The sequence below is a fragment of the Protopterus annectens genome, chromosome 15.part0 (assembly GCF_019279795.1).
Source record: "Protopterus annectens isolate FY-2018-M chromosome 15.part0, PAN1.0, whole genome shotgun sequence".
Taxonomy (NCBI): Eukaryota; Metazoa; Chordata; order Ceratodontiformes; family Protopteridae; genus Protopterus; species Protopterus annectens.
The window spans coordinates 669,046,292-669,072,740 of NC_056749.1; the positions used below are offsets into that span (position 1 = coordinate 669,046,292).

The 26,449-nt window shown below is 44.2% G+C and overlaps 1 protein-coding gene across 1 annotated transcript in view; it reads left to right on the forward strand.

Moving 5' to 3' along the window:
• The window catches only part of TSPAN6 (tetraspanin 6), a gene marked incomplete in the record, with an annotated part of 833,747 nt that overhangs the window by 60,953 nt on the left and 746,345 nt on the right, over positions 1-26,449 (forward strand). Inside the window, 1 exon segment of the mRNA XM_044057519.1 lies at positions 7,544-7,729. Coding sequence (XP_043913454.1) covers positions 7,544-7,729 — 186 coding nt within the window.

Sequence of the window (26,449 nt, forward strand, 5' to 3'; positions counted from 1 at the left end):
TGATAGCTCCAGACTGGCCGAGGCAGCATTGGTACCCGCTACTGAGGAGCATGTCTCGGGAACACGCATGGCCTCTACCCCTAGTCCCTTTACTGCTAACACAGAACAACTTCAAAATCCTGCATCCAAACTTGAAAACACTGCAGCTGGCTGCTTGGAACATTGCATAACACAAAATAACCCAGATTTATCTCAAAGGGTAAAAGACATTATCTTGGAGGCTCGCAGACCCTCAACAAGGAAAACTTACTCAGCAAAATGGAAAAGATACCTCATTTGGAGTGCAGCAAAAGGAGAAAATGTATCTTTGGCAAACATAGCTAACATCCTGGAATATTTAGCAGAGCTTTTCCACAATGGCCTGTCTTACTCCTCCTTTAAGATCCACGCATCAGCCATTTCAGCAGAATACAACATGGATCCTCCAGTCTTTTCTCATCCTCTACTCAGGCAGTTTCTGAGAGGAATTAAAAATGTAAAGCCACCAAGGAAGCCACCATTGCCTACATGGGACCTGAACTTTGTGTTAGAAAAATTGACACTACCCCCTTTTGAACCAGCAGCAACAGCAGAATTACAGTACTTATCTTGGAAAACTGCTTTCCTGCTTGCAATCACTTCAGCAAGAAGGGTTTCTGAATTACAGGCATTAATGGCAGTACAGCCCTTCCTTATCTTCCATCAGGATAGTGTGTCCATGAGAACTAATCCTACTTTTATGCCAAAGGTGGTCTCCAGGGTATCTTTAAACCAAGCAGTCCACCTACCAACATTCTTCCCCAACCCACAGAACAGGGGGGAAAGACTACTACATACCTTGGATGTGCATAGGCAATTGCGCTACTACCTGGACAGAACCAAGAACAATAGAAAAACTGACCAGCTTCTGGTAGCATATGCAACAGGAATGGAAGGAAAAGCAATTTCAAAACGGACAATCTCAAAGTGGATAGGAAATTGCATTAGATTTTGTTACTCTTTTCATGGGAAGGCAACTCCAGAAAACATCAGACCTCACTCCACAAGGGCTACAGCCACTACAACAGCTTTTTTACGAGGAGTGGCTACCAAAGACATTTTAGAGGCTGCTACTTGGAGCACCGTGCATACATTTGCCAAGCATTATAATCTACCTTTATACTCCAGATCCCGAGCAGGTTTTGCCACTGCTGTTTTGCAAGGGATCTTAACTACACCATAAACTCTTAGTGCCTCCTTAGTGCCTCCTCCCCCAGTTTGGCTATGGTATTCTACCCATTTGTTAGGACTGCAGATGCATCCTTGAAGGACATAGTACAGTTTTGTACCTACCATAAATGTAGATGTCCGAGAGGTATGCATCTGCAGTCAGGATTACCCTCCCTCCTTCCCCTCTGTGGTACTCCTAGGGTATTTGCCCATCTAGTAGCTAGCTGGGGGAATCTATTATGGTGTATTTGTTGTATATATGTATATACCTGTTTATTTCTATTTTGCTCTCTACTGTTTGGAATCATTTGCATTTATCCAAATTTAGCCTTCCTAGAGGGCCCCTGGCATCTGGGGCAAGAAACACTGAGGAAAATGGCGTCGGCTGATGCCTTTATACCCAATTGACTGCAGCTATGACGTCGGGTGAAGTGCGACATCAGCCGAGGCCAGACCCAGACTTTGGAATCCGGCCGACCGAAGGGCTGCCTGAGGCAGGACAACCCATTTGTTAGGACTGCAGATGCATACCTCTCGGACATCTACATTTATGGTAGGTACAAAACTGTACTTTCTCCAGTCTTTCTTGCCATGCGGTGATAGCAGTTTGCAAGTGCCAGTCGGCTGACTCCTGACAAATTTTTCTGAACAAACTTCAGTCCGAAGTCTTTCTTCTCCTACTCAAAACTAAGTACCCCGTTGGGGAAACTTTTTTCTTGCTCCAGTCCGATGTCAGAAAAAGTTAATAATTGTATTTCATGTGGGAAGCAAATACCTCATAAGGATTTTCATTCTTACTGTATTCCTTGCTTAGGCCCTGACCACGACGTAGCTAGTTGTCGGTTTTGTGCTAGATTCAATCAACGTACTATTAAACGAAGGTACGATTTTGCATTTCATTACTTCGGTAGGCGTTTTAATTACAAAATGTCATCTGATACGGTTCCGGCTACCGGAGTTCACAAGCGACGCAAGGACAAAGACAGGCCTCCGAGGTCCAAATCAGACTATATCGTTCAAGCAGAGCCAGCTTCAGGTTCGGCCGTCATCAGTGAGGCGCTTTTGCAGCCCCTGTCGTCTACCATTTCGGAATCGATGGCCGAAACGGACTCCCACGAGGAGCCAACTAGGCCTTGGAATATTTCTGTTGCAGGACCTTCGGACAATGCTCCTTCGGATGGGTCCGGAGCCGCTGTGCAGGTACCGGCTTCCGAAGGGGTTTTCAGGCCTACTCAACTTCTAATAAAGGCAAAGCCTCCTTCCAAATCAAAGACTGCAACACAGGCCTCTTCTGATCCGGCTCCCAAGTCACAGAAACAGTTACTTAAGATGGCGGAGGACTTACTTACTATGATTAGGGGTTCACATCCCCCTCCAGATAAAAGGCCAAGGCAGGAAGTTTATTATGACTCCTCTGATCAGGCTTCTGTTTTTTCAGTTTCTTCTTCTGACCAGGATTATTCTTTCCCTCCTTATGAGGATTCTGATGCTGAGGAATCCATTCCTTCAGCTTCTCTCCCTGAGGACTTCTCTTTTGGGGAAACTTTGCATGAAATGAGGGAACATTTCCACTGGGAAGGGCAGGAGTATTCGGAATCTAAGAAAAGATTAAGGGATTTTCTTCTTCTTCCCCAACATAGACCCCTGGCTATTCCTCCTATTTTGGATATTGTGAATGATGCTTTTTCGGAGGTTAACTTAACCCCTGACTCTCTTCCTCCAGCTCTTGTTAAGCCTGACAGATATTACAGGGTTCCTGATTCCCACCAGTTTTTATACAAGAACCCTACCACTGACCCTGAAACCATTTCTCAGGGTCCTAAGGGAGTTAAGGCCGCTTCTGCTAAAAAACCCATTCCCACTGAGAAGGATTCCAGATCTTTAGAAAGATGGGGCAAAAAAAGTGTACACTTCTGCTACTTTATCTATTAGGGCTTTAAATTGTCAGTTTCATATGCTGAAATACCAGCAATTTCTCCTGTCTGCTTTAAAACAAAAGCTAACTTCCATTTCTGCCTGTGCAGATGATAAGGAATTACATGACTTAATGCATGCCACTGAACAAGTTGGGAAGCATGGTTTACACTGTGGACTTGATGCCTTGGAGGCTTCTTGTAGGGCTGCTGCCTCTGGCACAGTAATTAGAAGGCATGCATGGTTAAAGGAACAACATTTGCCAGATCAAGTAAAAGCTAAATTATTGGATGCTCCTGTTCAGCATAATGTTTTGTTTGGATCTAAAGCTGAAGAGGTGATAAAGAAGATGGAGGACAAGGCAAAATCAATGCAAACTGTCAAAGATTTCTTACAAGTACAGCCACCCAGATTTAGTAGGAATTGGCCAACTAAAAATTGGTCCTTTCCCAATTCTGACAGGCCGCAGTGGGGTAGATACAGACGCTCCCGAGGAAGGCCTCAAACACAAGCCTCTTATAGACCAAGACAGTGGACTGCTTCCACCCCTAGGGGAAGAGAGGACAGGTCGCAAGCTCATAGGAAACGGACTCAATGACTCCCTCTGTTGGGCTGCAGGAGCTTCTTGCCTGGAAGCCCCCCTCAGAGGAAAACTTTCTCTTTTTCACCAAAATTGGACTCCTATAACCCAAGACAAGTGGGTTCTGGATGTGGTTTCAAGAGGTTACAAATTCCATTTTCATACCCTACCAAGGCCAAGCGGATGGCCAGATCTTCCAAAACATCAATGGACAGAAGCCTTAAACCAGGTGGAAGCTCTCTTGGCTATGAAAGCCATAGAACTAGTTCCACTTTCAGAGATGGGACAATGGGACAAGGTTTTTACTCAAGGCTCTTTCTAGTGCCCAGGAAGCAAAATTCATGGAGACCCATTCTGGATCTGTCAGTCTTGAACACTTTTCTAGAGATACCAAAATTCAAGATGCTTACTCTACAGCAGCTGCTTCCAATGCTGACCAAAAATGCATGGATAGCAACTTTAGACTTAAAGGAGGCATATTTACACATTCCCATCAGGCAGGACCGCAGAAAATACCTCAGGTTCAAGGCCGGATTGAGGCACTTTCAATTCTCTGCGTTGCCCTTTGGATTGTCTACTGCGCCCAGGGTCTTCACCAAATGCCTGGCTCCAGTAGTAGCTTATTGCAGACTCAAGGGAATTCAAATTTACCCTTATCTGGACGACTGTCTTATTCAGGCAGACAGCAAGGATGTCTTACTCCAGCATCTACAATTTGTTCAGAACCTTCTCAAGTTCCTGGGATTCACTGTAAACATAAAGTCAAATTCGACTCCCTCACAACAGGTAATTTTTCTGGGCGCTTCTCTAAACACAGCAACCCAGATGGCTTTTCTGACATACGAAAAACAGTTACAGCTGGCTTCAACTTTCAAAACCTTGGCAACTTTAACTCGGCTATCTGCAAGGAGATTCCTGCAGGCTTTGGGTTACATGGCCTCCTGCATCCTTCTCGTACCATATGTAAGACTACATATGAGTAAAATACAGTGGTACCTAAAAAGTGTATGGTCTCAGCATTGCCACAGTTTAGACATACTGATCTCCGTCCTGCCTTGTCTTCAAAAGGAATTCCTTTGGTGGTCCAAGGCATGTACTCTAAACAAAGGAAAACCCTTTTGCCTGCCTCCTGCCACTCGGATACTAATCACGGATGCCTCAGATATGCCTGGGGAGCCCATTTTCTGGGCAACTGTCTGCAAGGCCTTTGGACAAAGGATCAGAAGCACCTGCATATCAATTTAAAGGCAATGTTAGCCGTTCAAAAAGCCCTATTGGCCTTCAGGAATCTTCTACAACCAGGACAACTACTGATACGGACAGACAACACCACAGTTATGTGGTACATAAGCAGGGGGGATCTCATTCCTACCCCCTTTGCAGACTAGCCATGGATCTGTGGAACACAGCTCTAGCTTGCAATCTGGACCTTCAAGCTCAGTATCTACCAGGGAAGCAAAACCTCCTGGCAGACAGTCTGAGCAGAAACTTTTCGGACCCACACGAGTGGATGCTGGACACCGAAATATTCAAGATGATAACAGCAGTCTGGGGATGTCCTCACATAGACCTCTTTGCATCCCACATCAATCATCTACAGATTGTTTGCACCAAGACTTTCCACGAACAAGCTTGGAAAGTGGATGCACTATCATTCAGTTGGAGAAACCTCTCGGGATATGCCTTTCTACCTCTTCCTCTTCTTCCACGGGTATTATTAAAGATCAAACAAGACAAGCCCAAGATGATAATCTTACTGGCCCCAAATTGGCCTAGACAGTTTTGGTACCCAACTCTGAAAAACCTTTGTCTGGAGCCCCCTTGGATTTTAACACAGACACCGAACCTTCTGTCCCAACACCAGGGTCAGGTTCTACACTCCCATGTCAGAACACTCAGCCTCGCAGCGTGGTTAATCCAGGGTCTTTGATTTATTCTCTCCTACCCAAGCAGGTTATGGATGTCATTTTAGAAGCCAGATGTCCTAGCACTAGAAAATCTTATGCAGGAAAATGGAAAAGATTTTGTTCCTGGATGCAGGCTCAGGATTCTGATCCTCTTCTTCCTAACATTCCTTTGATTTTACTTTACCTGACAGACCTCTTACATAAGGGTCTCTCTCTCTCTTCCATTAAGATACATGCCTCTGCTATTTCTGCTCATTATAATACAGACCCTCCAATCTTTTCCCACCAGCTCCTGAGACAGTTTCTCAGAGGAGCTAAGAACTTAAGGCCCCCTAGATCTCCTCCCATTCCTGCTTGGGATATCAACTATGTTTTGGAAAAGCTCACCTTACCTCCTTTTGAGCCTGCTGCCACTTCTGACATCAAGTTTTTATCTTGGAAAACAGCCGTCCTGTTAGCTCTGACCTCTGCCAGGAGAGTTTCAGAGCTGCAAGCTCTTATGGCTGTGGAACCTTATATTATTTTTCATCAAGACAGGGTGTCTTTAAGGACTAATCCTACTTTCATGCCTAAGGTGGTTTCCAAAGTGGCTTTAAATCAAACTATTCACTTGCCAACTTTTTTCCCCACTCCTCAAAATAAAGGGGAAAGGATCTTACATTCATTCGATGTACACAGACAACTACGTTTTTACCTGGACAGAACCAAGGACATCAGAGCAGTTGTTTGTTTCTTACGCTTCAAGTTCCCAAGGTAAAGCCATTTCAAAACAGACCATTTCTAAATGGATTGCTCATGGAATCAGATTTTGCTATTCACACCATGGAAAGCAAATCCCAGGGAGTATAAGGACTCATTCCACCAGAGCTGCTGCCACTTCCGCTGCCTTCCTCAGGGGAGTTCCTACCAAAGACATTTTGGAAGCTGCAACTTGGAGTTCAGTGCATACTTTTTCAAAGCACTACACTCTACCTCTCTACTCTAAGTCTAGGGCAGGCTTTACTTCTGCAGTCTTGCAGGGCCTTTTAGCCGCCCCTTCTTCTTTATGACCACCTCCCTTTCATTCTGCTTTGGGATTCTACCCTACAGTCATGACTGCAACAGTGAAACACGATGAACATAGTACAGTTGTGTACACTTAACATAAATGTAGATGTTCGAGTGTCTTCACTGTTGCAGTCTGGGTTTCCCTCCCTCCTGTCCCCTCTTATTTTTGCTTTTGTGTGGTTCCTTTTTTCACCATTCTTCTGAGGTGTATTTGCAAAGGGTATGGGACCTTATTCATTTTGGGACTCCTGACATCTGGGGCAAGAAAAACTGGAGAACATGGAGTCGGCTGTCAGCTTTGTACTCTTGGCGCTCTGACGTCAGGGAGCATGGCGGAACAGCCGACGCCGGACCCAGACTTTGGGATTCTGGCCGACCGAGGACTGCCTGCCGGCAGGGGAGAACCCTATAGTCATGACTGCAACAGTGAAGACACTCTAACATCTACATTTATGGTAAGTGTACACAACTGTACTTTCTGTTTCTGTCAGCAGTGTGTCACAGTTGGTATGCTGTAAAGAATTACTGGTGCAATGTATAGAGACATAGTAAGGCTAGGAAGCTGTGTGTTCCTTAGCACTGGATTTGAGTTACAGCTTTAGTCCTTTAAAGACTGTGGTTTGTTTTGTTTGCTAATGTCATTAACAGTGAGATTTTCCAACCTTTTACTGAGTGGGTCAGCAAGTGATTTCACTGCCCTTTCTTCCGTAACTATTATGCCTCGCCAAAGTTAGCCATGATTTCTTGCCGTTATTTGGCCTTCAGAATCTCTTAAATTGATAGCCCCATGAATTTGATGAATTAATAATTCCTGTTTAGATGTAAATACTGGGTTCCATACTTGTTAGTCTTCGTAACTTTTTATTTTATTTAAAGTTTCATTCATGATTTTTGTTTTATTTTTCAGATTACAGGGGTCATCCTTCTGGCTGTGGGAATCTGGGGCAAGGTCAGCTTGGAGGTGTACTTCTCCCTTGTTAATGAGAATACCAACACTCCATATGTGTTGATAGGCACTGGAGCTTTCATTGTCATCTTTGGCCTTTTTGGCTGCTTTGCAACATGTCGTGGGAGTACATGGATGCTAAAACTGGTAAGTGATTATGCGAGTAGTTTCTAATGGACTGACCATAGGGCACTGGAGCTTATTGTACTGATGCTGCACACAGCAGTGGAAGGCACCTGAAATGTAAACAGCAGTAGTAACAAGGATGTACGATCATGAATGCTGTCATGAAAGGGAAGCAGATTAGCAGTTAGCAAGTTTTTTTGCTTTGTTCTTTCAACCTAACATGAATTGGTGGATCAGGTGCTAATAAGGATGAAATTATGCAGGGCACTTCGTTTTCCTTTATTTTTGTTAGTTTTGTATTTGTTTGATTTAATACAGTGTACTATTTCTTCATAGTCTTGTGTTTTTAGCGTCTTAAATTCTGAGTATTGCCTCATTCACAGATGTTCATCTTCTAGGAATTTAAATGGCATAATCTCAAAGCTATATATTTTTTTGTCCCTTAACACCATTTATTAATTTGTAAATAGACAGAAACTTGCATTATTTTAATCAGGAGGAGTAGCTTGTTTTGTAGTCTACAGGTATTGTCACAAACCCATCCATTTTTTCATTGTTTGTATATAGTTTTAGTACAGTGTTTCAAAACGGATGTGGCAAACAGTACCTTGAACAGTAAACTCTCATGATGTTCAGAAGTCCGTACAACAAATGAAATAGTGTGAGCCCCCTCCTGTCAGAGTAGCTTAGTTATAGCACCAGTGTTAAATGTAAAAAGCTGTACTGCACTCTGTAATTGGATTAATCTCTTTTGTATAGTGCCACAGCTGTTTTTCTAGTTTATTCCGATATTGCCAGTGGTGTTAGGTCTGGGACAATTCATTTAATAATAGATGCCAGTTTAATCAGAGCTATTGTTCTGTCTGTATGCTTTGATCTGTTAAGATCATGAACCACTGGTAAGAGTATGCATTATTCTTTTAAAGTGCTAGATAGTAGACATCTTTTAACTTAAAATATGAAACTTGTTTGTACAGTGTAAGTGTATAGTGCACTTGAATCTTCAATGGGAGGTAAATGTGCTCTGGTGTATATAAAGATGACTGTTGCCGTAGCCTAAGCTATCATGTAATTATATCCTGCCAAAGATCTGAGAAACTAGTCAGCTTTTCAAAGGTTAAGGGCACTTGTGTGCCATAACTGCCGGGAGCTTGAGCAGAGTACCATATTGAAGACATTTAAGGCATGAAAAACTTGAGCGCTTTCTTATTGCAGAAGTAGCTTGCCTCCTTGGGAGTCATGGAACTGATGATCAGTTAGCAGTCCTTTCAGGACTGAGCAGATAAGTTGCCTTTGGGGAACCTTCCACTACCTCATTTTTTCTAATATTGAATTTTATACTAGTAATTGCCCCCCAGTATAGTGCGACTATACTGTGTAACACACACACACACACACTATACCTGAATTTCTTTGTAAAATGAGGGTGTCTGAGGGACAATTCAGTGCTTTTGACTGTCAAGAGAATTTTCCTCAGAACCTTAAATTTCTTGTTGGAAAATTCACCGACTCTTGCAGGCTGTGCTTCCTGCATTTGAGTACTCCTTCCCAGTAGAACATGAAGCAATTGCTGGCATCTGTGGTTCTTTTCTTCTGTCTGAAAGAAGAAAAAATGTTGGAGCTTTTTGGTGTCGGGCTGGCTCCATCATTACTTCATTTGCTTGTGAGTGACTCTGCTGTGGCCAATACCAGTTTGTCATACCATTGATTTTTTTACTCCTAGTTCCCCTGGCATAGCTTCTCGGGATGCCACTAAGGACAGGAAGACTGGCACATCCTGTGCAGCTGTAAGTTGGGTCTCCCTTACCTGGCAAGGACACCTCTTTTTCTGACTTTGGGTTTGCCACTTAAATGGGGTAAGATAGCTTTCCCTGGCTAGTATTTGTTATGGGTCTGTCCTTTTTTTATGGAGTCTTCTAAAAAAGAAATAGCAGAAACTGTTTCTTACCCTGTTCTTTTATCTGTGGGGAAGGAAGATTTGTTAAGTTTGCTTTCTGCTTTTAATGTGTTGATCCTAGTAGCAAAAAAGAGCATTTTCTTCACAGTCTGATAATTTACAGACAGATGAGTCTGAGGGGAAGTGATTCTTCATTTAATTCTCCTCAAGCTAAAGACTCTGATTCTAAGGAAAGTATTTCCTCAGATTCCTCTCCAGAAGACTTTTTTCCCCTTATAGCATTAATAAAATAAGAGAGTTTTATTTCAGTGGAACAAAATTAAATTTTTTCCCCAGCAAAAGTATAAAGATTTGTTAGAACTAGAAGATGTTATTTGTGCTCACTATTGCAGTCATTACATTTGGGTTATCTGCTTGCAGTAGCCCTCAGTCATCCTGATTAACAAAGTCTTGGGTCCTGCGTCGGTTGCTGTCCCTTATTCCATGACGTCAGGCATATAAAACATGTATAGGTTCATAGGTAGGTACTAGGCTATCTGCCCTAGGGCATTTATAAGCCTAGCCAGAATGTGTTGGTTTTCACCACCCTTTTAGACTAGATTCCCGAGCCTCAGTTCAGCAGGGCCATAGAAGTGATCCCAGGAGTAAATTTACGATTTCCCATCTACTCATCAAGATTTCTCTTGAAGAGGGTCAGCGAGGGGCTCTGTCTAACATGAACCGGGATTTTATTCCAGAGCGAGGGAAGTCTCTGGGATATGAATCTATCCCTCCAGCATGTATAGGTTCATAGGTAGGTATTAGGCTGTCTGCCCTAGGCCATTTATAAGCTTAGCCAGAATGTGTTGTGTAGCTGACGCCATTACATTGGTCTTTCTTGCCGTGCGGTGCCAAAAGCAGAAGCAGTTCGCAAGTGCCAGTCGGCCGACTCCTGAAATTTTTGTTTTCGAGTTTCAGAACCGAAGTCCAACTAAAGCCAAGTACCCCGTTGGGGAAACTTTTTTTTTTCTTGCTCCTTACCGATGTCAGTAAAAGTTAATAATTGCATTACCTGTGGAAAGCAAATACCTCAAAGATTTTCATTCATACTGTATTCCTTTCTTAGGCCCTGACCACAACGTACCTTGCTGTCGGTTTTATGCTTTATTTAATCAGCGCACTGTCTGTCGTTGGTATATTTTTGCCTCTAAATGTTTCGGTTTTCTTTAATTATCCAGAAATGTCGGTTAGCCATCCGACTACTGGGATTTCAAAAAAACACAAAGATAAAGACAGAGACAGGCCTCTGAGGTCCAAAACTGCCGACTACGCTTCTCCTAAGCCAGTTTGCCGGTACTCGGTGAGGATCTTTCCGCAGCCCCTGATATCCGCTACTTCTGATTCACAGGCCTCTACTGAGACCTATTCAGAGTCTGGTATGCCACGAGATGCTTCAACTATGGAACCCGCGGATGTCTCTATCTTGGATGGGTTAGGAGCCGCTGTGCAGGCACCGGCTTCTGAGGGTGTATTCAGGCCTACGGACTTGCATATTAAACTAACGTCTCCTTCTTCATTTAGGCCTAAATCTCGAGCCATGCCTAAAAAACAGATGCATCTAGGCCTCTATGCCTAAAAAAAAACAATAAGAATGGCTGAAGATCTTATAACTCTAATCGGGGGAAGCCAACCCCCCCCCCCCTTCTAAGAGACGTAGGACTGAAGTTGTTTATGAATCTTCTGACCAGGATTCTGATTATCTACTTAGGAGGATTCTGATGCAGAAGACTCTATTCCCTCTGCTTCCCCTCCAGAGGATTTTTCTTTTGGTGAAACATTACTTACTCTAAGGGAGCATTTCCACTGGGAAAGCCAGGATTTTTCTGATTTAAAAAAGAGGCTTCGGGATTTCTTACTCCTACCTCAGCATAGGCCTTTAGCTATTCCTCCTGTACTAGACATTTTTGTTGATGCTTTTTCAGAATCTAGTTTGGCACCTGATTCTTTGCCTCCTGCTCCCAGAAAACCTGACCGATATTACAGGGCTCCTGATTCTCACAAGTTCCTTTTTAAAAATCCTATTGCGGATCCAGAGACTGTTTCACAGGGACCCAAGGGCATTAAGGCTTCTACTGCCAAAAATCCTACCTCTTCTGATAGAGACTCCAGGCACTGGATAGATTGGGTAAGAAGGGTTACACTTCTGGAAACTTAGCCATTAGGGCTTTAAACTGCCAGTTTCATATGTCAAAGTATCAGCAATATGTTATTGGACTGCTTAAACAGAAAATTATGATGATTCCTGACTGTGCGGAAAATAAAGAATTACAGGATTTAATGCATTCTGCTGAACAGGTTGGAAAACATACTTTGCAATGTGTATTTGATTCATTTAGAGGCCTCTTGCAGGGCTGCTGTTACCGGGTCTGTGCTCAGAAGACATGCTTGGCTTAAGGAGCAGTCTTTGCCTGATCATGTTAAAGCTAAATTGTTGGATGCTCCCTTAAATCAGGACAGCCTGTTTGGCAACAAAGCTGAGGATGTTCTTAAAAAGATGGAAGATAAAGCTAAATCTATGCAAACTGTTAAAGATTTCTTACAACTTCAGCCTCCTAGATTTAGTAGGCACTGGCCCTCTAAGAATTGGTCCTTTTCAGCCCCTTCCAGGTCTTCTCAAGCCAAACCCAGACACAACAGAAACCCCAGGTTTCAGTCCCAGGGGACACACAAGACAAAGCAGTGGGGGGTTTCCACACCCAAATCAAGGAGTAGTAAGACTCCCCATATGGAAAACTGCCTCAATGACTTTTTTTTAAAACTTCCAAGCACTTCCCAGCTGAATGCTCCTTTAGTCGGAAAGATTGGTCTGCAGGCCCAAAACTGGGAACTCATTACTCAGGACAAATGGGTTTAAAATGTAGTGTCCCAAGGATACAGATTTCACGTCCACACCTTACCAACACCAAGCTGGTGGCCAGATCTACCCCAAATTAGTGGGCAGAGGCCCAAAATCAAGTACTCTCTCTTAAGCATGGGGGCTATTCAGTTGGTACCAGAAGAGGAAAAGGGGCAAGGTTTCTATTAGAGACTTTTCCTGGTACCCAGAAAAGGCAATACACGGCATCCTATCCTGGACCTTTCTATTCTAAACACCTTTCTGTTGATTCCAAAATTCAAAATGCTGACAATTCACCGGCTGCTTCCTATGTTAGGCAAGGATGCATGGTTGCCAACACTAGACTTAAAAGAAGCATACCTGCACATCCCTATCAGGGAGTCTTGCAGAAGAGACCTACACTTCAAAGCAGGCTATATGCACTATCAGTTCTCTGCACTGCCCTTTGGCTTATCTACTGCGCCCAGTGTATTCGCAAAGTGTCTAGCTCCAGTCATTGCATTTTGCAGGTAAAGAAATATTCAAATGTACCCATACCTGAACGATTGTCTAATTCAGGCAGAAAGGCTCTCCCTTATCTGGCAAGGACACCTCTTTTTCTGACTTTGGGAAGGAGCAGGTGAAGGTTTACCACTTAAATGGGGTAAGATAGCTTTCCCTGGCTAGTATTTGTTATGAGATTCATTCATTTTGAATCATCTGGCCTTTGGCCTTTGTTCAAAGGGTGCTGACTTGTCTGGGTTTTCACCATAAATGAAAAGAAATCCCACCTGGTACCCTGTCAACAAATTATATTCCTGGGAGCAAGCTTGAATACAACTTCCCAGATGGCTTTCCTCACGCCAGAGAAACAGATTCATTTGACAACTTACTTCAAAATAGTGGCCACAAAAGCTCAGCTATCTGCAAGGCAAATACTGCAAGCCTTGGGGTTCATGGCCTCCTGCTTTCTTCTAATTTCATATGCAAGGCTGCATATGAGGAAACTTCAATGGCATATCAAAACCTATGGTGTCAACATTCACAGGATCTAGAAGCAAGGATTCCTATCATACCTTGCCTATGCCTAGAGTTCCTTTGGTGTGCAGAGGCCTGCCACAAAAACAGGGGACCACCATTCACATTACCCCCTGCCGTCCAAATCTTAACAGATGCATCAGACTATGCATGGGAGGCTTACCTGGCAGGGAAGTGCATTCTGGGCAATTAGAACCCAAGTCAAATGCACCTGCACATAAGGAAATGTTAGCTGTACATAATGCTTCGACAGCCTTCAAGGACCACATTCTTCCAGGACAACTAGTTGTAAAGACGGACAACGCCACTGTCATGTGGTACATAAACAAGCAGGAGGGTACACATTCTTACCCCCTCTGCAGACTAGCCATGGCATTGTGGAACACAGCCTTGAGCTTCCAAGTGAATCTACAAGCTCAGTTCCTGCTAGGAAAACTAAATACACTGGCAGATGGACTAAGCAGAAACCTCATGAACCCACACAAGTGGAAACTGGAACCAAGGATTTTCAACATGTTGACAAGCAAATGGGGGGAGCCCAGATATTGACCTGTTTGCCTCCCCCCAGAACCAGCAACTGGACAAATTTTGCACAAGGATTCTCCACAAGTTAGTTTGGAAAGTGGATGCTCTATCCTTCACCTGGAAAAACCTATCAGTTTATGCCTTTCCTCCTCTTCCTCTGCTCTCCAAGGTACTACTAAAGATCAAACAGGACAAGTCAAGGACGATTCTAATTGCACCAGACTGGCCTCACCAGCACTGGTACCCACTCTTGTGCAGTGTGTCATGCTTGGCTCCATGGCACCTGTCTCAGACTCCTTCCCTGTTGCCTCAGCAGGAGAACCAGATTCTGCACCCTCAGCTGCAAACCCTGAACCTAACAGCCTGGCTAATTACCTAATCTCTCCTTTGCCATCAGTCAGTAAATCAGTAATGGATATTTTAGAGGCAAGGAGGCCTAGTACTAGAAAATCTTATGCTGCAAAATAGAAAAGATTCTGTGCCTGAAACCGATCTCAAGGAATGAATGCAGCAGTGCCCAATTTACCTCAGATTCTACAATACTTGACTGAGATGCTTCATAAGGGCTTGTCTTTTTCCTCCATCAAAATTCATGCCCAAGTCATTTCAGCTCATTATAGCACAGAGCCTCCCCTCTTTTCTCACCCACTGCTCAAGCAGTTCCTCAAAGGGGCCAAAATTTAAGACCACCCAGGGGAGCTCCAACTCCAGCCTGGGATCTTAACTTTGTCTTGTTGAAACTCGCTCTTCCTCCTTTCGAGCCAGCTGGTACTGCAGATTTAAAATTTCTTTCCTGGAAAACAGCTTTCCTTTTAGCAATCACTTCTGCAAGAAGGATATCTGAATTACACGCCCTTATGGCAGGAGAACCTTTCATCATCTTTCATGTGGACAGGGTTTCCCTCAGAACCAATCCCTCCTTCATGCCCAAGGTGGTATCCAGTGTGGCTCTTAATCAGTCCATTCATTTGCATGCCTTCTTTCCTAACCCACAGAACAAAGGGGAATGGATACTGCACTCTTTAGATGTGCACAGACAGCTTAGATTCTACTTGGACAGGACTAAACCTCAAAGGAAATCTGAAGAACTGCTGGTGGCATTTGCTGCAGGGACAGAGGGGAAAGCTATTTCAAAACAAACCATTTCAAAATGGATAGGCCACTGCATTCATTTCTGCTATAAGCACCATGGAAAACCTATCCCACAGGGCATCAGACCCCATTCAACCAGTGCTGCATCTACCTCTACAGCCTTTCTCAGAGGCGTCCCTACTAGGGACATCCTAGAAGCTGCTACCTGGAGTTCTGTACATACTTTCACCAAGCATTATCATTTGCCAATTTTCTGTAAATCCAGATCTGGTTTTGCCACTGCAGTCTTGCATGGCCTTATAGCTGGTCCTCATTCTATTTAAATGCCTCCTCCCAACCTTCGCTTTGGGAATCTACCCAAATGTAATGACTGCAACAGTGAAACACTAAGAACATAGTACAGATGTGTACACTTAACATAAATGTAGATGTTGGAGTGTATTCACTGTTGCAGTCCTGGTTACCCCCTACAGCCCCCTTTCTTCTTTTGGCTATACCTGTACTCTCACTATGCTTTAAAAGCTTTTTGGTCTATTTGCTTTTTTGTTGGAGGTATATCCTTGTATTTATAGATTTTAATTGCTTCCTATTAGGGGGTCACCTGATATCTGGGGCAAGAAAAACTGATGTAATGGCATCGGCTGCATGTTTTATACCCCTGACGACCTGACGTCATGGAGGAAGGAACAGCAACCGACGCAGGGCCCAAGACTTTGTTAATCAGACCGACTGAGGGCTACTGCAAGCAGATAACCCAAATGTAATGACTGCAATAGTGAACACACTCTAACATCTACATTTATAGTAAGTGTACACAACTGTACTTTCCTCAACTTGCAGCTGTTCCTCTTGTGTTGCTTGCTGTTGAAGGTGTTTCCTTTACATCTTGCACTATGCTTGTCAGTCAGCACACTGGTGATAGAAAATCTGACAGGTTATATATAAATGTAAAGTGTTTCAGACACGTTCTTGTTCCTTAATCCCAACTCTGATCCTGCAGTGACATCTTTATCTAAATCTTTTATCGCTAAACATAATGTGAATATTAGCCCCTATTCCCAGTGATAAGGATGGTAAAGCCTTTTTGGATTGGAAGAAAGTTTATTCTTGTGCAAATTTGAACTTTGAGAATGTTGAACTGCAAGGCTCACATGTCTAATATTTCTTCTAGCTTTGTTTAAGAATGTGAGAAAGTTAATGATTAGACACCTTATTTGAAGTTGCTACCTAGAGTAGAATTTCCACTGTCAGAATAATTTCTGTATCCAGGCCTCAAGCGCCAGAAGCCTGTAAAATTTCTGTTGTTAGTTATTGACACCAATCCAATTAAAACAATACTCATAAGAAGGACCTATCATTTCTAAGGACATAGTGAATGGAGCCTTCTTTTAGCGCACTAATTGTCTTATCAGTGGAGCTTTCTTCTTAGCTCACCGAACCTGCACCAGTAAATTGAACTGTCTTATTTGATTGGTCAAATTTTTTTTTGTGCTGTTCCTTGATCCACTTCTCCTGTGGTGTTGCTGCATGCAAATCTCCATGTGGCCTCTTCCTCAGCTTCAGAATGCCAGAACTTTTGGACAGAGTTCCTGAGGGCTGCAGACCACCTAAAGCAGTGACTGTGTGAAATGTGTTATTTGGAAGAGTCTTAAAACATTTGTTTGCCTAGTCTGCAGGGGGCATCAGTACAGTGATCCTAAAACTGAAAGGGCACATTATAAAAGAGGCCCTTGCTGTCTACTCTGTATTTTACACACAGTCATTTGACACCAAAGAGGGATTTTATAGATCATATTGTTCCCCTGGAGTAAGAAGTCTGCAATAAAAACCTCCGTGACTGGTTAAAGTTCCCCCTGTTTCTGTCTCACCTTCCATGTCGCTAACTGCAGCATCTGTACTTGGAGCAGAAATTCAGGTGTAAGAATTCTCTACATACAGGCCTCTGTTGTGAGTGAGTGACCTCAGGCTTCAATGCTAAAGTCATTGTGGTCACTGATACCATTGAAAGGAGACTTTTTCATGAAGGACCCATCACTTTTTGGAGATATGTTCAGTGGAGCCCTCTTCTCAGCACTCTGTCTGTAGAGCTCTGTTCAGGAGGTTGAACCCCAGCTAGATCCCGGACATCCCCCTTCCTCCCACCACAAGTAGATCTCAAGCAGCTGGTACAGGAGATATGGGCATTCAGAGATGAAATGACTGCAACCATATCCCCAGCATTTGCAGATGGCAATTTACTGGGGTTTTGTAGACTTCACTGGCAGGTTACACTGGCTGCTGCCTTTTTAGCCAAGGTCTTGTCATCAGCAGCTTCATCAGTGATGCAAAAGCTGCCAATATTAACAGAGCTAGCACAGCTCTTGTCACTTAAGACCCACTAGCATGATACAGCTACAATGCTTTTTCCTGGAGCTAATGTGTTATGCTGTAGCTTATCATTAGGGTCTGTTATGAGTTCGGGGAAGCTCTTGTGCTGTTGTCTATGCCTACTACATTTCCCCTGGTGTCAGTAATCGCCATTATGGTAATCAGCTGGTGGTAGTAGTCCTAGCAGCCTTGGGGCATAGACTGGCATTATGTCCTTTACACAGTCGCAGCAGGAGTCCATGCATCAGAGGCTGCCAGGTTTGATGTTTTTTGTCAGTGCTGTCCCCTAGGAGCGGTGTGCCCTTACTGTCGCTATTACAAGGGTGAACCGTTATGGTGCATCCTCAGTTTTCTGTGCAACACTTTATTGAAAGCATGTGGCATTCTTGTTGGAGCTCTACATGAAGAGACCGTGAAAGCCTGCTGCCAAAAGTAGGCACTTGAAGCTCTAAGAAGAGTTCCCAGCAACTGATTCCAGTGACTAAGAAGGGTCAGACACTCCCAGCCCTCCCCCAGGAGATCCAAAATATGGAGACTTTCTCCAGGTCCTTTCAAGAAAAGATTGCAGGAGGCCTGCTGTTGCAACCCAGGTCTTGACATTGGCATTGCCTTAGGTGGATATAGTTAAAGATGCCATCAAAGAGGTCTAGGATGACCCATTATAATGCCTATTGGGTAAACTGCCGTATAGGTAATTACTGCATCGATAAGACACCTGTAAGTGTTGACCTGGTAGTCCGGGATCTGGGAATATATGTAGGCGGCAATCTGGCCACCATGTGGCCAAGGTAGTAAAATCGTTCTGTGTTGCCCTACTTATAAGTAAGGGCATGGCATCCAGGTCCAAGGAAGTTCTAGTGCCACTTTATTTGTTCCTTATCAGATCCATCATTGTATATAATGCCCCCATTGGCATGTACCTGATCAGACATGCAACAGTTGGAATGTCCACAAAGGTTCCTTAGCAAGAAAATCCTGGGTGTAAATATCTTGTTCTATATGGATCTCCTTAAAGCCCTGTATCTGTAGTCTGTTTTCTTCAGGTTACTGAGAGGTGATCTTTGCCTAGCGTACAAGGCATCCTCTGATCCAGCCTTGGTGGACCTTTTTGCACATCTGCAAAATGAACTGTACTAGAACTGGATCCAAGGATTTCAGTTTTGCTTGCAACATAATAAGACATGTTGGTAAGACGGATATGTGGCAGAGGATCTACATGCTCTGGAACAAGCTCCCCATCCATGTGAAGCAGAGTCCATCCTTAAGACTAGAAATATAACCTTGACCTATGGGTGGGAAGTTGAAAATTCATCCAGAGTCTAGCCCCCAATGTCCCTGATGGTTACAGTTATTGTATGCCTCTGTCTAAGCTAATATACCCCCTCCCCACATAACCATTAGGAACTTAATAACATACTCCCTCCTACTAAACACCCATGATACATAGGGACACAGTTTGGTTGGGTTGCACAGTTAGTCTAACTACCACCAAGGCCTTTTATAAGCCTTTTGTATACCTATGAACCTATACACTATGGCTACTGTGCTCTAAAACATGGGAGGAAAAACTGTTGGTACCCCCACCCATTGGTTGGTGTGATCTGAGATTCCTAATCTTGACTCTAAGTGCATCATTTAGCTAAAAAGGGATTTCTACACTTCAGAACACTGCAATCCTCTTTTTTTCATACTGCACCCCAAATTACCTATGTTCAAGTTGCAGCACAGGCACTGGAGGGACTGAGTGGGAGAGATTGGAGGGAATAACTGATACCATCTTACTTATTTTGGGAATGAGGAAGGCTGCCTAGGTTCTCTGCATCCACAGCATTAAGAGCTTGGAGGGCTCTGAGCTGCAAGCGATTTACTGCTTGGTCAGGAAGTTGCTCATGAGTGGAAGTGACCATGCACCTCCCAAAAGCAGCCATCACAGAGCCCACAAGGCTGATGTGGGGGGGGGGGTAGGGTACACCCCCATGTGGCACCAATGTCAATTCCCCAGCTGCAGTGTGATCCTGCAAGTGTCCTATATCTCCTCAGCAACCCTGGAAGTGGGTTGGACTGAGCCAGAGGGAAGCTAAGGCAGGTCAAATTAGGTCCTGTGAAGGAGGAGAGTAGGCAATAGCGAATGGGCGGCCGTGGGAAGGGGTGGAAAATGGATAAGATAGGGAAGCATGATTTTGCCTTCTCAATCCTAGGACTGAGGACACTAAACTAACTTCTGAATATAGTTTATTTGTAGAGGAACTTGATCAGCAAAATAAGCCACATATTAAATTTAAATTGGGAAACCCTTTGGTGTGATCATTCTAAAGGAATTCTAAATGTAGATTCTTTGTACTATTAATCACATTTTTCTGTTGCACACACTGCTGGTAGTGTAATCTTGAAATAGATGAAAAGCAAGGTTGACCCTAACACAAACCCTGGTAATTACCGATCGATCAACTTTACAAGTCCAATCTGCAAAGCTGTGTAACGTATTACAACTAATCTAATCAACTGTGATATCTAAAATTTCAGAAAGCTAGAATCTGTACAGTTGGACTTCATCAAAAGGAGATCCTGGTTAAGTCTAGTTAATTTCTTCAGGAAGGTCACACTGGCTGTTGGTGGTCAGGCTGTTCAGATGGATTATCTTCCTTAGCCAGTGCATTTGACACCTTACCCCATATGGTCACTAAGTAAACTGAATGCTTTAAATATTGGTCCTTATGTGGTAAAATGGATAGCAAACTGGATAAAAGACAAAACCCACACAGTTTTTCCTGGGAGATGCTTTATGTGGTAAAATGGATAGCAAACTGGATAAAAGACAAAACCCACACAGTTTTTCCTGGGAGATGCTTCATGTGATAGTATTAGGCAACAAGTAGAGTCCCCAGCACTTTGTACTGGGACCCCTTCTTTTGGCATTTACTTTTCTGACCACCAAACTGAAAACCAGGACTTTTGGGTAATTAAGTTTAACTGCCAAGTGGGTGTTGTTAAGAACCACTCCGATACTAGTACCTTTCAAAAAGAACTTAACCCTAGTTAATACCTGGTTTACTGAATATATAGGCTCAAATTTCAATGCAGAAAAGTGTAGTTTTATTTTGTTTGGTAAACATCTCCTACCCTCAACATGTAGTATAGATAGTACTCCACTACTAAATTTAAAATGTAGTCTGATACCTGGTTTGACAGTTCCCTTCTCCTGTGATCACATAGCAACTTTAGCCAAAAAATCCTTCTTAGTGCAACTAATAGCCAAGGGTGTATCATACATATATAAAGGATGTCCTTGTTTTGTATATCTTGCCAGTTAGACCAGTTATGGAATGCATTGTCCCCGTCGGAATGTACCTCACTTGACATATATAAGAGAAGCCCCAGAGGTTCCTAACTGATTTTTTGAGAGAGAGCTTTAAGGTAATCAGTGTAGCACTTGGAAGTTGTGATGTTCTTAATGTTTCACTGTTGCAGTCCACTCATTTGGCTTATCCTGCCAGGTGTAGGGGTAGCCCTCAATCGGCCCGAATACCAGAGGCTTAGTATTTCTGCATCTGTTGCTGTCGCTCCATGACTGATGTCAGGTAGTCAGTGGTATAGAAACAGGCAGCCAATGCCATTATATCAGTCTTTCTTGCTGAGGAGCCCAAAGCAGAAGCAGTTCGCACAAGTGCCAGTCAGCCACTACCCAAGTTTTCATTTCCAAAATTGAAGCTGAAGTCTTCTAACGCAAAGTACCCCATCGGGTATCCTTTTTTCTTGCTCTAACCGATGTCAGAAAAAGTTAATAATTGTCTCGCCTGTGGAAAGCAAATACCACACCGAGATTTCCATTCTTACTGCGTCACTTGTTAAGGCCCAGACCATGACATCCCTCGCTGCTGGTTTTGTGCTTTGTTCAACGCCCTGAACTATTCACAGTCGGGCCCTTATTGTAGCTAAATACTTTCGCTCTCCGTATTCTGAAATGGCTTCGGTAAGCCATACGACTACCGAAGTCTCCTTTCTTCTGAAAAAACGTAAGCATAAAGACAGACCGCACAGGTCCAAAACTGCCGACAACGCCTCCATTAAGCTAATTTCCTGTTCGCTGGTATTCAGTGAGGCCCTTTTGCAGCCCGTGATGCCTGCATCGATGGATTCGCAGGCCGCTACCGAGACCTGTTCAGAGTCTGGTATGCCGCTAGACTCTTCTTTGACTACGGAACCTGCAGATGTCTCTACCTTGGATGGATCCGGAGCCGCTGTGCAGGCACAGACTTCTGAGGAAATCCTTCATGTTACCAATATTCAACACAGTCTGCTTTTGCATCTTCAGTTCTTTCTAAAACTACCGAGTTTCTAAGGCCCAGAGTACGAGCTACGCCTAAAAGACCGACGACCCAAACTTGTGCGCCTGCTTCCTTGCCACAATCACAGATGCTTAAAATGGTGGAAGACCTAATCATGCTGATTAGGGGAAGCCAGCCTTCCCCTGCTAAAAGAAAGAGACTTGTCCCCAGCACCTTTATCTGACCAAGGGTCCAACGACTCTGAGGTTTCTGATTATGAAGACACGTCCTTATCTGCTTAGGAGTATTCTGATGCAGAGGAATCCATTCCTTCTGCCTCTCCTCCAGAGGATTTTTCTTTTGGTGAAACCCTGCATACTTTGAGAGAGCACTTCCATTGGGAATGCCAGGATTATCCTCAGTCCAAAAAGAGACTCGGGGAATTTTTAGATTTACCACAGCACAGACCCTTAGTTATACCCCCTGTTCTAGATGTTGTGGATGATGTCTTTATGGAATCCAGTCTATCTTCTGATACTTTACCTCCTGCTCCCAGGAAACCTGACTGGTATTAGAGTCCTTGACTCTCTCAAATTTATTTTCAAAAATCCTACTGCTGACCCAGAGGTCATCTTCCAAGGGCCTAAAGGAATAAAAGCAACTACAGCTAAGAATCCCACCCCCTTGGACAGGGATTCTCGAGCCTTAGACAGATGGGGTAAAAAAAGCATACACTCCTGCAACTCTTGCCATTAGAGCATTAAATTGTCAGTTCCACATTCTGAAATACCAGCAACATACCATGGAACTCATTAAACAAAAATTAAAATTTACAGGAACTTGTGCATTCTGCAAGCCAAATCAGTAAGCATATCCTGCAGTGTGGGTTTGATGCCCTAGAAGCATCCTGGAGGGCAGCAGTCACAGGTTCTGTACTTAGAAGGCATGCTTGGCTTAAGGAACAGATCTTGCCAGATCATGTCAAATCAAAATTATTAGATGCACCACTGAACAAAGACCATCTGTTTGGCACCAAAGCAGAAGAGGTTTTAAAAAAATGGAAGAAAAAGCTAAGACTTGTTTGTTTGTGTCTTTCGGCTTTTCCCGGTTAGGGGTCGCCACAGCGGAACTTCGGTCCGCTAATGATTGGCAGTAGATTTTTACGTGCTGGCTTGCCGGGCCTAACGCACATCCTTCAACGAAGGAACACCCATTCACGCATGTCAACACACAGAGGACACTCTGAGAATCTAACGGGCAACGAACTGTGAGGCGACAACGCTACCGCAGCACCACCACCGCAGTGTGAAGAAAAAGCTAAGACTATGCAGACAAAGACGTTTTGCAAGTTCAGCCTTCAAGATTCAGTAGCCATTTCCCCTCAAAACATTGGTGCTTTCCAACACCTTCAAGGCCAGCTCAAACTAGACCTAGGGGTAACGCACCCCCCAGACAGCAGTCTCAGGGTATGCAGAGATCTAAGCAATGGAGTACCTCCACTTCTAAACCAGGGAGTGCTAAGCCACCCCCTTATGGAAAGAATTCCCATTGACTCCTCAACTCCTCCTCTCACCTCCGCCCATTTGCTCATGGCCCTAGGAGGAAAACTTGCTTCCCATGCAGATAACTGGGCCTTACAATTGGGTCCTCAACAGTGTCCCAGGGGTACACATTTTATTTCCACACATTGCCAACCCCAAAGGGATTCCCAGATCTTCCTCCAAACCAGTGGGCAGAGCCTCAAAACCAAGTTCATTCCCTGCTCTGCATGATGGCAATTCAGCCTGTTCATGCAGATCAGATAGGCCAAGGGTTCTATTCCAGACTTTTTCTGGTACCCAGAAACGAGGGCACCTGCCACCCAATCTTAGATCTACCTATTTTAAACACCTTCCTGGTAGTACCAAAATTCAAAAATGCTCACACTGCAGCAAGCTTCTCCCTTTGCTGTCCAAAGATGCCTGGTTAGCCACTCTAGACCTCAAAGAGGCCTATCTGCATATCCCAATCAGATTCTTGCTTAAAATGTCTATGTTTCAGGGCAGAATCTATGCATTATCAGTTTTCTGCACTTCCCTTTGGCTTATCCACTGCTCCCAGAGTTTTCAGAAAATGCCTGGCTCCAGCCATTGCTTTTTGCCGACAAAGAAATATTCAAATTTACCCTTACTTGGACGACTGCCTGATTCAGGCAGGCAGTCAGGAAAAGCTGTTACAGCACCTGACATTTGTAAAGGACCTACTAACCTCACTGGGGAACACTATCAATGAGAAGAAATCTAAACTAGTCTCCAGTCAAAAAAATTGTATTACTGGGAGCAAGCCTGGACACAGCATCCCAGATGACATTTCTAACTCCAGAAAAACAAGCCTATCTGAGAGGGTACTTCTCTCAACTGGCCACTAGAACCCAGTTATCAGTGAGGAAAATCCTGGAAGCTCTAGGGTTCATGGCCTCCTGCATTCTACTAATTCCATATGCTAGACTGCATATGAGGAAACTTTAGTGGTACTTAAAAAGCCTTTGGTGTCGACATTCTCTGGACCTGGAAACTATTATACCTATGAGACCCTGTCTAGGGAAATATTTTCTTTGGTGGGCAGCAGCATGCAACCACAACAAGGTACTTCCCTTTTCACAACCCCCCGCCACCCAGACCCTAACCACAAATGCATCGGATTATGCCTGAGGTGCTCACCTGGACAGCAGGTGCATTAGAGCCCAAACCAAATTAATCTGCACATCAACCAAAACGAGATGCTAGCTGTTCAGCATGCTCTGATAGCTTTCAGATACCTGCTCTCTCTGGGGCTTCTATCAATCAAAACCAACAGCAGCACAGTAATGTGATACATCAACAACAGGGGCAAACCCACTCTGCAGGCTAGCCATGACCCTTTGGAACACGGCCTCAGCCATGCATATTCATCTGCAAGCTCATTACCTGCCAGACAGCCAAAGCTCTCTGTCAGACATCTTAAGCAGAAATCTCTTGGACCCACACGAGTGGCAATTAAACCACAACACCTTCAACCTTGTGACCCAAAAATGGGGTACCCCGAAGGTGGGCATGTTTGCCTCCCCCTACAACCACCAGCTCAGCAAATTCTGCACCAGGGAACCTCACAGCAAGGCCTGGAAAGTGGATGGCCCTATCCTTCCAGTGGGCAAACCTCTCAATCTGTGCATTTCCCCCTCTACCTCTTCTTACCAGAGTATTACTCAAATAAGGGAGGAAAGACCAAGGGCAGTCCTGATTGCCCCAGACTGGCCATGCCAACACTGGTACCCACTACTGCGCAGTCTGTCCCTGTTGCCTCCATGGCACCTCCCCTAGATTCCAACTCTCCTGACTCAGCTGGAGGGAGAGTTCTTGCATCCACAGTTGCAGACCCTGAACCTAGCAGCTTGGCTTATTCCTTGACTTCTCCTCCAGTGGCCAGGTTAAGCAAATAAGTCCTGGGTGTCATACATGAAGCTGATGACCCAGTACTAGAAAATCCTATGCTGACAAGTGGAAAAGGCATTGTTCCTGGATCCAGACTAAAGTAGCTGACACAGCACTGCCCTCCTTCCCTCACATCCTGGATTACTTAGCAGAACTACTCCACAGGGGCCTATCCTTCTCTTCCATTAAAATCCATGCCTCTGCACATTACAGCACTGAGCCACCTCTCTTCTCGCACCCTCTCATCAATCCGTTCCTGAGAGAGGCTAACAACTTAAGGCCACCAAGAAGAGCCCCCTATCCCTGCTTGGGACCTTAACTTTGTGTTCGAAAAGCTCACGCTCTCCCTCCCCATTTGGGCCTGCAGTTTCAGCAGAGTTAAAATTCCTCTGTTGGAAAACAGCCTTGCTTCTGGCAATCACTTCAGCTAGAAGAGTGTCTGAGCTACAAGCACTTATGGCTGTGGAACCTTTCATCATTTTTCATGCTGATAGGGTCTCCCTCAGGACTAACCCAACTTTCATGCCCAAGGTGGTGTCCAGTGTGGCTCTCAACCAATCTATTCATTTGCCCACCTTTTTCCCTACACCTCAAAATAAGGAGGAAAGAATCCTGCACTCTTCAGATGTGCACAGACAGCTCAGATTCTACTTGGATAGGGCTAAGCCCTTTAGGAAATCTGACCAGTTACTAGACAGCTTTGCACCAGGAGCAGAGGGCAAAGCCATCTCAAACAATCTCCAAATGGATATCACACTGCTTCCATTTCTGTTGCAAACACCATGGGAAACTACCCCCACAGGGGGTCAGAACACATTCTACTAGGGCAACATCAACCTCCATAGCCTTTCTCAGGGGGGTCCCTACCAGGGACATTCTGGAAGCTGCAGCATGGAGTTCTGTTCATACCTTCACCAAGCATTACCACCTGCCTATCTTTTCAAAATCCAGGGCAGGCTTTGCAACTGCAGTCCTGCAGGGCATACTAGCCAGCCCCAACTCTTCTTTTCTGCCTCCACCCGTTCCTCAGCTTCGGGAATCAACCCAAGTGTGATGACTGCAATAGTGACACACTAAGAACATAGTACAGTTGTGTACACTTACAATAAATGTAGATGTTAGTGAATTCACTGTTGCAGTCCTGATTTCCCGCACTCCAACCCCCTTGTGTTTCTCTTTCTCTCTCTTCCTCATCTTTACAGGGCTGTTGGTATTTACTTTCCACTGGTGATGTTACTCCACCATAACTTTGCT